The sequence below is a fragment of the Crassostrea angulata genome, chromosome 5 (genome assembly GCF_025612915.1).
Source record: "Crassostrea angulata isolate pt1a10 chromosome 5, ASM2561291v2, whole genome shotgun sequence".
NCBI lineage: Eukaryota > Metazoa > Mollusca > Bivalvia > Ostreida > Ostreidae > Magallana > Magallana angulata.
The window spans coordinates 58,187,399-58,202,208 of NC_069115.1; the positions used below are offsets into that span (position 1 = coordinate 58,187,399).

Consider the following 14,810-nt stretch of genomic DNA (forward strand, 5'->3'; position numbering starts at 1 on the left):
TTATTTGAGTTAATGCTATATATAAAATAAAATACCATATAAATTCTTATGCTGAAAACCAACTTTGATTGGGGGGGGGGGGACTCACTTTCGAATACCGCCATTGGATTTGAACGAGGTTCAATCAAAAGGGAATATCAACAATGATAAAAGAGATTAGCATGTACCTTAAAATCCCATTAACTCTTTGAAGCGTGTAAGTTTACAAAATATTAAGGATGATAGATGTACCCAGAGTTTTCAGTTCTCTCTCTCTCTCTCTCTCTCTCTCTCTCTCTCATCTATATAAATGTACATCTACTGGCATTTTTCTTCCTTTTCCTTAAAATATCCGACCGTGTGTTCATGTCAATTGTCATGCTAGGATCCACAAATTTCTTTTGGCAAGAGGGAATAGGCTGAGATGGAACATTTTGTTTGCCGGGTATAGGGGGGGATGGGGAGGCGGTCCAAGTTTTTTGTTTCTAATTTCTACCAATTATAAAATCAAAAAGAAGTTTGAATTTTCCAGGGCCCTGATCCCCGTCTCCCATGATCCACGGATGCGTGTACTTGAAAACTGCTTTCAAACACATTATCAAACAATACTATGGCGGCATATCTCTGCCCCTTGTGTGCAAGTTATTTTTCTATCAGATATTTCTACATGCAAAATAAATTTGTTGACATGCAAGACGATTATGTCAACATGCAACATAACTATGTTGACATGCAAAAAAATTGCAATCAGATAAGAATTATGCAACTAATTTATGTTAACATGCAAGATAAATATGCTGACATGCAACTTATTTATGTCAACATGCAACTTATTTATGTCAACATGCAACTAACTTGTGTTGACATGCGAGATAAATATGTTGACATGCAACTTAGTTATGTTTACATGCGAGATACATGTGTTGTCATGCAACTGATGTCACGTGTCAGCGATATTTGAGATTTTTTATAACTCTTATTTGATTGCAGTTTTCTTGCATGTCAACATAGTTATGTTGCATGTTGACATAACTATCTTCCATGTCAACATCTTTATCTTGCATGTCGACATAATTAATAGAAAATTAACTTGCACACAAGGGGCAGAGGTATGCCACCAATTACAATATCATTTAGTCAAGCGAGGAAATTTATTTCGATGAATCGAAAATTTAGCCGGCTGCACAGGAATAGACGTCATATTTTCAAACAAATTGCAATAACTACCATACATGAAAAATAGACTGTTTATTCACTAACAACCAATAACGGTAATTTACTTATTGTAACTTACTTTACATGGATAATAAAAGGGAGATAATAAAGAAGTTCGTAGAGATTTGTAAACTTAATCCAAAAAAAGGAAAATATTATGTGAATTCAGATTTGATTTTTTCTTTAAAACAAGAATTGCAAAATCTTTCATTAATAATTGAAATAAGCTGATGTTTTTGATAACGTTTCGTATAAATCCAATATTAACAATGTTATCAATAATTTATTGTTCAACGAATATTTAAATAAATAGGTTAATTTCTACCCGTGCGAATTGGATATCTACGGCGTCAAACATAAATCCGCCGAACATGCGTTTCAATACACCAAAGCGATTCGTTGTGGTGATTTAGATGCTGCGAGTAAAATAACAGCTGCGGAAGACGCTCTCTCAGCTATGCGACTCGGGAAAAAAATTAAAACGAACGAACAATGGAACGCCACTAAGGAGGCAGTGATGGAAGAAATTATTGAAAATAAAAGCGTGCAAGTAAAACTGTTTCAAGAAAAAATACGATCAGCTAAACAATCTACCACGTTCGTGGAAACAACCTACAACGACGAATGGGGCTCCGGTCTGGATAGGACAGGGACCATCAACACAAAACAAGATAAATGGCCTGGTAAGAACACCTTGGGAACGATCATTAAAAAAGTGGCGAAAAAAGTTCGCAAGAGAAAATTAAGTGATAACGCACCAAAAGCACAAAAACAAAACCGCGAACAAGCAAAGCAACAAAACATCGTTGACATGTTGAAAACATTGCGTGCGGCATCAGACAGTGATGCATCTAGCTGCAATCCCGACTCCGAGAGTTCGGAATCGGAGGGTGAGACCTAGGTCAGTTAATCTGTATTTAAAACTATATATGAAAATTATTGTTATATGTACTGTAGTTTACATAAGAACAAATAGTTGAAAAACGAATGAACTAAAAAAACATGTCAATGTATCGATTATTATTACTATTTGTATTTTTTTTCTTTTTAATATTTTGAATTATGGTATTTATATATAAACACATATAACACAAAGTAATACAAAACCTTTGAGAAATGAATGAATTAAATATACTGTCAGTCAATGTAAGAGGATTAAATTCTAGTGAAAAAAGATATAAGATTTACACATGGTTAAAAGAAAAAAAAGTAGATATAGCTTTTCTTCAAGAAACTCATTTTATTCAAAAATTTGAAAACAAATATAATTTTTATTGGGATGGAACATCTGTGCATGCTTTTTCAAACTCTCAGTTTAGCAGAGGGGTCACTATTCTTTTTCGTAAAGAACTAAACTTGGTTATTCAAAATACCCACCGTTCGGAAGATGGTAGAAAACTTTTAGTAAACGTAAAAATAGATGATAAAAACTTCACGTTTGTAAATATATATGCACCAAATGATGATTCAAAACGTACGGCTTTTTTCGAAAGGATGAAAAGATTTATTACACTACATTCTTTACAAGAAAGCGATAAATATTTATGTGGAGATTTTAATTGTTCCTTTGAAAGAAAAAATGATAAATCGCACAAAAAGTTAGCAGAAATTATAAATTATTTAGATCTTGTAGATATTTGGAAACTAAAAAATTCTAATACAGAGGGATATACTTGGTGTGATTCGGAAAACAACCCAAAAAGCAGAATTGATTTCATATTTACAAGTAAATTAGCCTCTGAACTAGTTGAAAAAATTCAAGTTAAACGCATTCCAGGTACTCATAGTAAAGGAAATAGAATGAGCGATCACCGTTTTTTGAAAATAATTGTAAAAATTGATAAATTAAAAAGAGGCCCAGGGTACTGGAAACTAAATACATCACATCTTGATAACGATGAGTATAGAGAAGGAATAAAAAATATTTTTAAAGATCTAGACAATTCACTAGATGCTTTTTCTAAATGGGAAACTTTTAAACTCAAAGTACGCGACTTCTCAATGAACTTCGCAAAAAAGTCATCAAACAATATAAAATCAAAAATACAAAATTTAGAAAAGAAAATCGATGAAATAGAAACTCTACCAAGTGAAAAGATTAATATGAAAGAAAAACGTGATCTTGAATCAGAACTTGATAAACTACAAAACGAAATTGCAAAAGGCGCGCAAATAAGATCAAAAGAGAGATGGATAAATGAAGGTGAAAAAAATACAAGCTATTTCCTAGGACTAGAAAAGAAAAATCAAACTAACAATACCATTAAAGAATTAAAAGATGTAAATAACAAAATAATCAATACAAACTCAGAAATTATTAAAGAAATATGTAATTTTTACGAAAATCTGTACACGACGAAATCTATCGATTGCAATAAAATCTCTAATTATATTAATGACATTAAATGTCCAACCCTTAATGAACAAGATAAGCTAATATGTGATGCTTTACCAACTTTAGACGAGTGCAAAGAAGCGGTGTTTAATATGAAAAACAACAAATCCCCTGGTTTAGACGGACTGCCCTGTGAATTTTATAAATGTTTTTGGGAATATATTTCACCAATATTTTTTGATTTACTCATAAGCGTATATGAAAAAAAAGAGCTAAGTTATACTCAACGATTAGCACTAATCACAGTTCTATTTAAAAGTGGCGACAGAAAAAGTCTAAAAAACTATAGACCTTTAAGTTTAACTAATACTGATTACAAAATTATAGCATTCATATTTGCTAGACGATTACAAAAGGTTATTAATAAATTAATCGGAAACGAGCAATCGGCTTACATTAAGGGTCGTTATATTGGCGTTAATGCGAGATTAATATTGGACATATATGAATATTGTACAGAAAATAATAATGATGGGATTTTATTATTTCTAGACTTTGAAAAAGCTTTCGACTCTGTTGAGTGGAATTTTCTCTTTAATGTCTTAAAAAAAATTAACTTTGGGGATAATTTCATAAACTGGGTTAAGATTTTGTATACAAATCCAGTCTTTAAAGTAAAAAATAATGGATGGATATCCAAGTCATGTAAAATGTCAAGAGGAATAAGACAGGGATGTCCAATTTCAGCAATGCTTTACATTTTTATAGCAGAAATTTTAGCTTTAAAATTAAAAAACAATAATACAATAAATGGTTTTCAATTTAACGATACGCATAAAGAGATTAAATATTTGCAATATGCAGACGATATAACTCTTACTTTAAAAAACACCTCATCTCTAAAAAAGGCATTACAGACTGTTGAACTATTTTGCTGCCATGCAGGATCAAAAATTAATTTGAATAAATCCCAATGTATACTCATGGGCAATCTAAAAGATAAACATGAAATTATAGAAGGAGTAAAAGTAACAAACAGTGCAGTGCGATGCTTAGGAATTCACATCGGTCATGATAAAAATAAATGTAACGAGTTAAATTGGATGAAAACTTATAACGACATGGAAAAACTGTTTGAGTCATGGAAAAAGAGAAAACTAACTATATTTGGCAAATCATGTGTTGTTAATAATTTAGCTGTGTCAAAATTAATTTACATTGCATCTATTCTCCCACTTCCCGAAAATGATTTTATTAAGAAAGTCAATAGAGCCATTTTCAATTTTATTTGGAACAAACATGACAGAATTAAACGAAATACATTAATAGGAAAAATAGAAGACGGCGGGATCGGTGTAATAGACATAGAACTCAAGTTAAAAGCACTGAAAGCATCTTGGGTTAATAGATTATCAGAGTCTTGTTTAATTAATGATGTCATTAATGCTTATTTGAAAAGGGTCAACCTTAATTTGAACTACATATTATCAACGACTGAGAGAAATATGGACGATTTTACAGTTATTAATCATATTCCTAAATTTTATCAAGAAATATTTTGTTGTTTTAATAGTTGTAAAAAACAAAATAACATTCTTAACATGTCAAACGTAACATTTGTACAACAACCCCTATGGAACAACGAACTATTTAAATATAAAGGCAAAACGTTGTGTTTTTTACGATGGATAAAAAGTGGTATATTATATGTAAAAGATCTTTTCAAGAAAGATGGCAAAATGAAAACACTAAATGAATTATCTGATATTTTGTTGAAAAAATGTAATTGGCTATGTGAATATAATATTTTACGAAACGTAATAAGACAACAATGTGTGAATTTTGATATGACATGTAGTCAATACACAAAAAGTAATGTTGAGAAAAGTTATACATTTCATTTAGGATGGCATACAATAACAGACAAAAAATGTAAATTCTTTTATGAAAATTTGTTGACTACTAAGTTCCAAAAACCCATTTATAAATCTTATTATAAGAACATGTTTAACGTTCAAAAGGAAAACTGGAAAAGTATATACATTAATAAAATTAAAAACATATATGATAAGAACATAAGTGAATTTAATTACAAATTATTGAATAATATATTAAGTTGCAATTTATTTTTACATCAATGTAAGTTAAGACCAAGCAGATGTTGTGATTATTGTCAAGACACAACAGAGAACGTTGAACATCTTGTTTTTGAATGTGACAATGTCAAAGAAATATGGTCAAAACTGTGTACGACTTTGCATTTAGATATTATGTGGAAACATGTAATAATAGGCTTCTATTATGAAAATAACCTCAAGGTACAATTTTTGAATAATATTATATCTTATGTTGCTTATAGAATTTACAAATTTAAGATGTTATGTAGATTTGAAGAAAAAAATGAAACCTCTAAAAGTCTAAACGAATATGTAAAGAATTACTTAATTAGAGATATGAATTACATTACAATGTACTTAAAATCATCGAAATATTCATCAAAACTTAAATCATTAATAAATATATTGTGATTACTATTGTATACCCTAGACACTTAGGGTCTGCCTATGTGTATATATGCTACACCCGGGGACCATGTGATGGACTGTCTGTAGAAGTGTTTGTCCTCCGGGTTAGCCAGGGTATAACATGTACATTTACTTAATATATTTCTACCTTTTACTATGATAGCTTACTATGTACCAGTTTTTTCATATTTGTGTACACAATTTTTTTTGTGTGTGCACATGTATATTAGACGCAAGTATTGTGAGTCATAGTTATGCATATCTATAGATTATCGACGTACATGTATCTCTAAATACATATTACATAAACAATTATATACCAAAATTAAAAACATTATTTCTATGTATAAATATTTATATATATAAACATGCATTAATATACATGTTTTAAGACAAATAGTTAGATACTTTTAAATGTCTTCTCAATGAAAAATTGTACATTATTTGTAGCATTAATATGAAAAATTAAGGAATTATACAAGATGTCTGTACGCTTATAATTGAAATTTTTGAAGTTTTTGTATATTTGTTTACTCTTGTGAATAATGTTGATAATAAAAAAAAAAAAAAAAAAAAATAAATAGGTTTACATGAATTATCTTTCTTGTACAATCTTTATAGGTATGTTGATGACATCACTCAGTTCAGTTTATTTAACTAAAAATCATAAAATGATACATGATGTATGTGAGCAAAACTATATATTTACATATGTAAGTCCAAGGGAAAAATAGGAAAAAGAGGTGCTGAGCAAAAAAGGACCTCTACAGAAGTTAGAAGTAGGATCAAGTACAATGGACAAGCGAGCATCCTCTGCTGACCAGTCACACCCCCCGAGTGTTCTTTGTCGTAATCGGGAAAACGGAAAACCGGCAGACAATAAAATGATTAATTAGTGTTTAACATTGTTTTGTTGTAAGGTTACCATTTATGTCTTTTTCTAGTAAAATAACCAGATATGAAATAGATAACTCAAACGCTGGAGTATCTTTTATTTCATTTCAGTGGTATATACTAGTAAAGAGTCGACGTTAGACTTAATTGTATATTCTTTTTTCCGGTCCCTTATTTTGGCGTTCATAAAATCATCCTATTCATCAATCAATCAAGCAAGCAAGCAATCAGTTATCGGCAAATTAGTTAATTGATCAATCAAATCAGTCAATCGGTCAATCAGCCAATCGTTCAATGACAATGAAACAATCGTTCAATCAGTCGGTCGGCCAATAAGTCAATCGGCCAGTCAGACAATCGGAGAATCAGTCAATCGGTTAATCGTTAAATCAGTCAATTGGTCAAAAACAAACACATACAACCTGTTGTATTGTAAACTCAACGTTTTTATCATTATAACTACTATTGTACATGTAGACCTTGACTGTTTTTGAGTTCATTTGTGTATACTCAGTAAACTGGCCTTAGGTGAATAAAGAATTGAATTGGTCAATCAGTAAATCAGTCAATCGGTCGATAAGTCCGTCGGCCAATCATTCAATTGTACATGGTGCAAACACAATGAGGTTTACATTTTTTTTATAATAGGATAGACCAGAAAACCATAGTGACGGACAATAACAAGGGTTTCAATTGGTGTCGTGACTGTTCTTAAACATTTCTTTATTTCCGTGACATCATATGACATCAATTCTGTTTGAAGAAGGATGTGGTTTTTTTGCGCTTGCTCACCACAGCCAGACAATGCCGATGTTTGTGGTAGTGAATCTAAGAAGAAATAACAACGACAAAACGTATATCTGTAGAAATGTCGAGGATCCCACAAGCAAGTCTCAAAACAGATAACACCAAACGTGTATATATTCATAAAACCCAAGATTATGGAGTATATTTTATTAGATCGTATTATTATCTCCACCTGATAAGAGCTGAAAGTAAACCAACACAAACATTAATTACACACACATATACTGATTATGAGGTATTAATAATTGACATCATCCAAATATTTTCTGTGCTGTGTTTAACTTTTTTAAATTTAATTTTACAGAAACAATTTATTGCTTGTCAAGCACAAAGATTAATCATACATGATATCTATGATATCAAGAGTCTCCATTTACTGTTTACTGGATATCATGATATCTGGAGTCGCCGTTTACCCTTTAAGGGATATCCTCGTCCTTAAGACAGACACACATTCTGTCCAGGCAATGATAATGGCGGTCCCTGTCATGACAACGTCCAACAGTCATACAGTCAGTGATATCTGTACAAGCTGTAAAAAGATCATCATTTATATTATTGATTTTGTGATATCTTAGTGTACAGGCTGTAAACAGATCATCAGTTACATTCCGTGATATCTTTATACACACTGTAAAAGATAATCAGTTACACACTACAGTCCGTGGTATCTGTACAGGCTGTAAAAAGATCATCAACGTATAATACAGTCCGTGAAATATGTACAAGCTGTAAAAAGATCATCATTTATATGAATATACAATCCGTGATATCTGAGTATACATTGTCAGGCTGTAAAACAATCATCAGTTATACGATACAGTCCGTGATATCTGTACAAGCTGTAAAAGGATTACACTTTATAATACAGTCCGTGATATCTTAGTGTACAGGCTGTTAAAAGATCATCAGTTATATGATACAATCCGTGATATCTGAGTATACATTGTCATGCTGTAAAACAATTATCAGTTATACGATACAGTCCGTGATATCTGTAAAAGCTGTAAAGGATTACACTATATAATACAGTCCGTGATATCCGAGTCTACAGGCTGTTAAAAGATCATCAGTTATATGATACAATCCGTGATATCAGTTATACGATTTATTCCGTGATATCAGTACAGACTGTCAAAGATAATCAGATACACAATACAGTTCGTGATATCTGTAAAAGATGTAACAGATTACGATATCAAGAATAAAATAGAGTACGTGGTATTTATAAAGACAGGTACAAACTATCACGATTTCAGTATTATTATACAATCTGTAATGTTTATATTGGATGTAAAAGATTGCAAACACAACACGTTCTGTAAGATCTGTATAGGCTGTTAGAATTTCATGATATTAATTATAAATACAATCCTTGATATATTTTCAGATTAATAGGATCGAAATACCAAGAATATAATACAGTGTCCGATATCTGTACAGGCTGTAATAGATCAGAATATCAGTTATAAACTACATTGTTATACTTTCATGTTAAATACTGAAATCTGATTGGTTAAGACGCAGTTAATAATATTTACTATTACCCTCAGCGTTAGCAACGCACTTGGCAACGGGTAACATTAAAAAATGTTACATGCGCGAAAATTATGCGCGTACGGTTCGCTGTAGAATTCACGTTATTCCTTTATAAAAGCAGTAAAATTTTCTTAAAAATTTTAAAAAAGACATTCAGTATAACAAAATAAATAGTGCCTGTTTGGGAGGATAACAGTTGAAATTGACACCCCTCGAAAACCATTGTCAACCTCCGCTTCGCGTCGGTTGACAATGGTTTTCTCGGGGTGTCAATTTCAACTGTTACCCTCCCAAACAGGCACTATTTATATAATATGTGATATCTATATAAGCTGAAATAATTACAAAATATAATTTTTACAATACAGTTTGTATTACCTATTAGGGTAATAACCCAATACCCATAAGGGGTGAAATAGAGTAGTCAGATATACATGTATGATGAATAAACAGGCTGAAAAATACCCCGATATAGAGTGTGTTATTTGATTCACATAGGCATTACAAAGTTAAGGTGGCTCTATATACCCACAGTTATTTCAATTTTCAATAGAAGACCACAAAACATTTACTTATCGAATATCAAAATGATGGCTGTGATACTATATTTATTTTAAAGGAATTTTTCAGTGTTTACCGTTTCGTGTTTTTGTAAAAAGTTAACAATTAACAAATTGAAAGACAATTGTTTGTCAAATAATAGGTTTTTCCTTCAGACACATAACATATTATAAAACTTCATTACGTTAAAAAATATTATTATTGCAAATTTTTGAGTATTTTCCCGAATCATATAATTTTCATATCTTCTTATTTTGTTGACAAATCATCTGAAATAGCTGCTTAATGTTCTTAGAAAATGTATTTTGATAGATATGACATAAAATATTGAATGAAAATCATTAAAAATAAACACAAATGAAAAAAAAAAATTAAAGTTCCCCAGGCAGGAGTTATCTTTCCAAAGTCCCAGACGAAAACACCTTTGGGACTTTTCAATTTTTGAATTGAAGAAATTTTCCCAAGATTTGTTTTGGGATGATAAATACATACACATTTCATTATAGGCCTATATAAGTAAATATATTCGCTTAAACGCAAAACAAAGTCAAATACATACAGGAGAAAATTAATCTGTAGGATTTTTGTATCCCTGCCTGAGAGAAATACAAGTATATATCTACATGAACGATATACATATCATATCTTTGAATTTAAAAACAATGTAATCGAATAATGAATTTTCCAATTATCAAATTAAATCTATTCAACTTAAACGTTTGAAAAAAAAGCTGTTCCCATACAATTCGTCTAAGTTTAAATCAGCCAGTGCCGAAAGTAAATGCTTCCAGATTAGTTTTTTTGCGTACTGCGTCATAAAATCGTGGTGTATAGAGCCACCTTGGAAAAGGGATAGCACCAAACAAAAAGGTGGGATTAGCAGGAATTTTTTGCAGAAAGAAGATGGGTGAATAAAGCGTGTAAAATGCCTATATGAAGAATGATTAGATACTGCCAAATTAAAATATCATTAAATCTGATATTTTTTTTAATTATTAGAAACAGTGTATTTTTAACGTAACATCGGTTTGTAACCCTTAACTATTTTAAATATTTGTAATAGGTTGATTTAAACTGGAGTGTCACTGTGCGTGTCAAAACCTCCAAATAGTGACATTTTTGGGAGTTGATTTTAATCAACTCTCCTATGCAGTAACTCTGGCAAACTAAAAGTGAAACAGTGTTTGGACCTAACCACAAATCATCACCGCTGACAAGACGTAGATCTTGAAAATAATAGATAAATTCGGTGTACTGTATGCTGTACCATTGTTTGTCAAAAGAAAAGTATCTATAAATGGAATTTAAACAAATTTTAATCAACAAAAATGTGGAGAGATGACCCACTATACTTAAAATATGTCATTTTGTTGCCCAACATTTGAACGATTTAGAAAAAAAATACGAGTCCGTAAATTCGTGGTCAATGTCTCATATAGCATTTAAGCAACGCTCTTTGTTGTGAATGAAATGGCTCAGTGGTTAGAGCACCAGACAAATTTTATAGACTTGGGTTTTTAGGTTGTGGGTTCGATACCACCAAAACTAAAGAATTCATTATTTTTTTCTTATCGTTTTTTGAAATATTTCAAACTGAATATAGGTAGAAATTACCTTTTTGTAAACTTGTATTATAACATATCAAACACAATGTATATTTAATTGAAAAAATGTTAAATTTGAAATTGTATCTTACGATTAAACCAAATGGGTAGTTGCACCATCTTATTCCCCCATCTTCTTTGTTATCATGTCTATTAAGATCAACCTGATGTATATGTTTTCTGAATTCTATGTTAGCTTAAACAGAAATTTCGGGAATGGCAGCTTCCGGGCCATCACGCCTAGACGAGCTAACTTTTAATCTTGATGTCACTCATAGAGAATGCGGCTGAAAAAAGGAGACTAAATAAAGGAGCCGGATTGACTTCAAAAATTAGCTTGGCATTATGGCCCCGGATATCTGCATCTTAATCAATGAGAGTGCAATCTTACTACCCGGATACTCACCAATGACGGCGTCACAGGTACATCTGTCATTGTGACAGGCGATGTGGGAGGAGTTACCGGAACAGACGGTCACCACACAGTCGTCACCATGGTGGCAACGCTCGGCGATCACGCTCACTGTTAATGCAAAAATAGTGTAGAACTCTAGTAGAAAAAAAATAACGTAGGTAGAACAATTAACTTTTAAAAAATACGGACCTGGTGGTTGCATCTCTAAGTAGTTAGTGGCAAACTGATATTTTATAACAATCTTTAGAAGTTCGAACAGAAAAACATCATGGTAGATAATTTCAAAATGGCAGTCTTTCACGCATATGCTAGTAGAACGCAAAACTGTTGACCCATAAAAAGAAATGTTTTTAGGGTCGAGTGTCTGTAATTATAAATGTGACCAGTGGAAGTAAACTAACGGACATGTTTTTTGATTTGTATTTATTTATTTATTTCGTCTCTATCAGAAAATGATGCACAATCAATGTATTATGATGTCACCAATAACGGAATATAGAAACGGAGAGTTATGAAGTAAGGAGTTTTTTCTGGTTTAAGACTTGTCAAACGTAAATTTGATTAATAAAAGTAAATTGTTCATTAAATCAAGATGAATGGAAATTAAAAATTATTGGCATAGAAATAGTAATCAATGTTTAGGATCTAACAAGGACTATATTTTTTGGAATATTGGCGTAGGAAAATATAAGATATTTCGTAATTCAGAATTGCTGTAAATTAATGAGTCTGTTTTACCATTTTTAAAACAATAACATTCATGTTGGATTTTTTCAACTAATGTGAACTAATGATATGATACTTGGGTTTCAGAATTTGTTATTGAAATAAGATTTGTCTATCAATGGCATTTTTATAAGCCCATTTTATACATTGTGTGAAAAAATCACTAAAATCAGTTTTTATTAAATGGTCAATATATTAGCTTTTCTGTTAATTTTTATCTTCATATAAAGTCTTCATAATAGGAAAAAATCAGAAATGTTTTAATATTGGATGCATAAACAAATAATCAAAATATCTTCAAAATTTAAGAAAATTAGAGGAAATGCGGGCTAAGCCATATCAATTTTAGTTTCAATATAAATAAATTATCCAATTAAGTAGTATTATAAGCTGATAGACAATCTGATATTCTACCATTCCACTGAAGAAAAGAATCTTCATATCTTAAACATATGTCTTTATAACTGCAAAGATTTATCATCCTTTAAGGAAAAAGGTAGTGACCTTGACCTGAACTTTATGCGAAAACACGGATGTCAGATTTCATAAAACAGAATCATTTGGTTATATGATATGTTTTGCCGTGTCAGAATTTCATGAATTTCTGATTATAAGAAGTATGTTTCTTAACGAGAATACTCCTTCCTTAAGACCAGTTATTGCAAATCAATATATGTTAAACGTCAATTTTGATGAAAATTTCCTTTTCAACTCGATTTCCTATGTTGAACACTAAGATTCAACATTGTAACGACTTTTTTTTTTAATTCAGCAACAGTTCAGTTAATGTGGCTCATATCACCAGGGAACCTTTAATATATTTTAACATTTACCTTTCATGAGATTTATATGTTTACATAAAAAAAACTTACCTGCGTAAAGGACAAAGGCACAGATAAGTAAAGACTTCATTTTATAATTTGTGACTTTTCTGTGCGAGTCTCTTACATGAAATGAAATATGGACTTGGATGATAAGAAGCTATACAAGTTGAATCATGACATCAAAGGTCGCGAGGTCGGCGAATCCCAGCGACGTGTCTAAGAATCGGATAAAGATTCCAAATAAACCTATCTGAACTTATAAAGAGTATAAAGAGAAACAACAGGAATGTAAGGTTTTTTTTCACATATCCGGTGATAAAACTCTGTTTCAAATAATTTTCAATGCTTAAAAGCATAGAAAACCTGTTGAAAATATTATAGTACTTTAAGGTACACGTAATCATGACTGTTCCTTGAAGAGGATTCTATTATACACCTATTCTGTGAATAAAATATCAATGACATTCATTTTTTTTACAATTATTTTCTAATTTCCTTTTTGAAATGAAAGTACCACGCAAAGATCTAGCTCTCTTTTATTTTAAAACTAGTAGTTTGTCGTAAAGTCACAATTTTTCAAAAACAAATTTAAAATGAATTGTTTCAAATTAAACATTTTTTGGCCTCGCCTCGATCAAAAATCGTTATCTTTAGTCGTCATTTTGCATTGATTTTATCTCGGACTAGAATGACGCAACGTCATTGGTTAAAATGTGTCATGTGATTGTCGTCTTTATTTCATCAAAAGAAGAAAAAAAAAATGATGGTCGTACCTCAAATTTTCATTCTGTTTTCAAAAGAACTTAAAACTTTTTATCTTCGACCAAACACTTAGTACGTTTGTAAAGACTTTCTATGAAATAAGTGGTTTACTCTTATTTTAATAGGATCATTTATCTTCTTTTTCAATACATTTTTTATGTGACTCAGATAAGTCCTGGCCGATGATACCGGTTATAACCAGTTTACATTATCAAACCATGTCAGAAAAACGTGGGTCACGCTTCTTAAACTAAGTCACTGGTCTGAAGAAATGAGGGCATCAATACATTGATTTAAGAAATAGGGAAATTCGAGTCTATGAACTTAATAAAAAACTGGACAAGATAGCAAATAAAATACATGTACTTGTATACAGATTAATATCTTTATTTCAATCTGTGATGATTCTAAAACTATTTTCCGACCCAATCATCTGTTTTAGATGCATGAAAGCAAAGGGATTAAACAGGCTCTGTTCTAAGCATGAATTTGTAATCATCGTGGCTTTGCAAAAATAAATTCTTGTCGACAAGTGCATTGGACGTCACAGCTATATAATTTCGTTGCAGAAAAGCCAAAGACAATTAGATCTTCTGTCTCCAGTCATTCAAGACTATATATAAC

The 14,810-nt window shown here is 31.1% G+C and overlaps 1 protein-coding gene across 1 annotated transcript; it reads right to left on the reverse strand.

Moving 5' to 3' along the window:
• Positions 1-7,874: 7,874 nt before the first annotated feature.
• On the reverse strand, positions 7,875-13,628 carry LOC128185713 (serine protease inhibitor Cvsi-1-like). Its single transcript, XM_052855346.1, has 4 exons — positions 13,473-13,628; positions 11,866-11,982; positions 8,172-8,287; positions 7,875-7,937 (listed from the first exon to the last, which is right to left on the reverse strand). Exons 1-3 carry the CDS (start codon positions 13,510-13,512, stop codon positions 8,175-8,177), a joined length of 270 nt encoding a protein of 89 aa, XP_052711306.1. The 5' UTR covers positions 13,513-13,628; the 3' UTR covers positions 7,875-7,937; positions 8,172-8,174.
• Between the last annotated feature and the right edge of the window lie 1,182 nt (positions 13,629-14,810).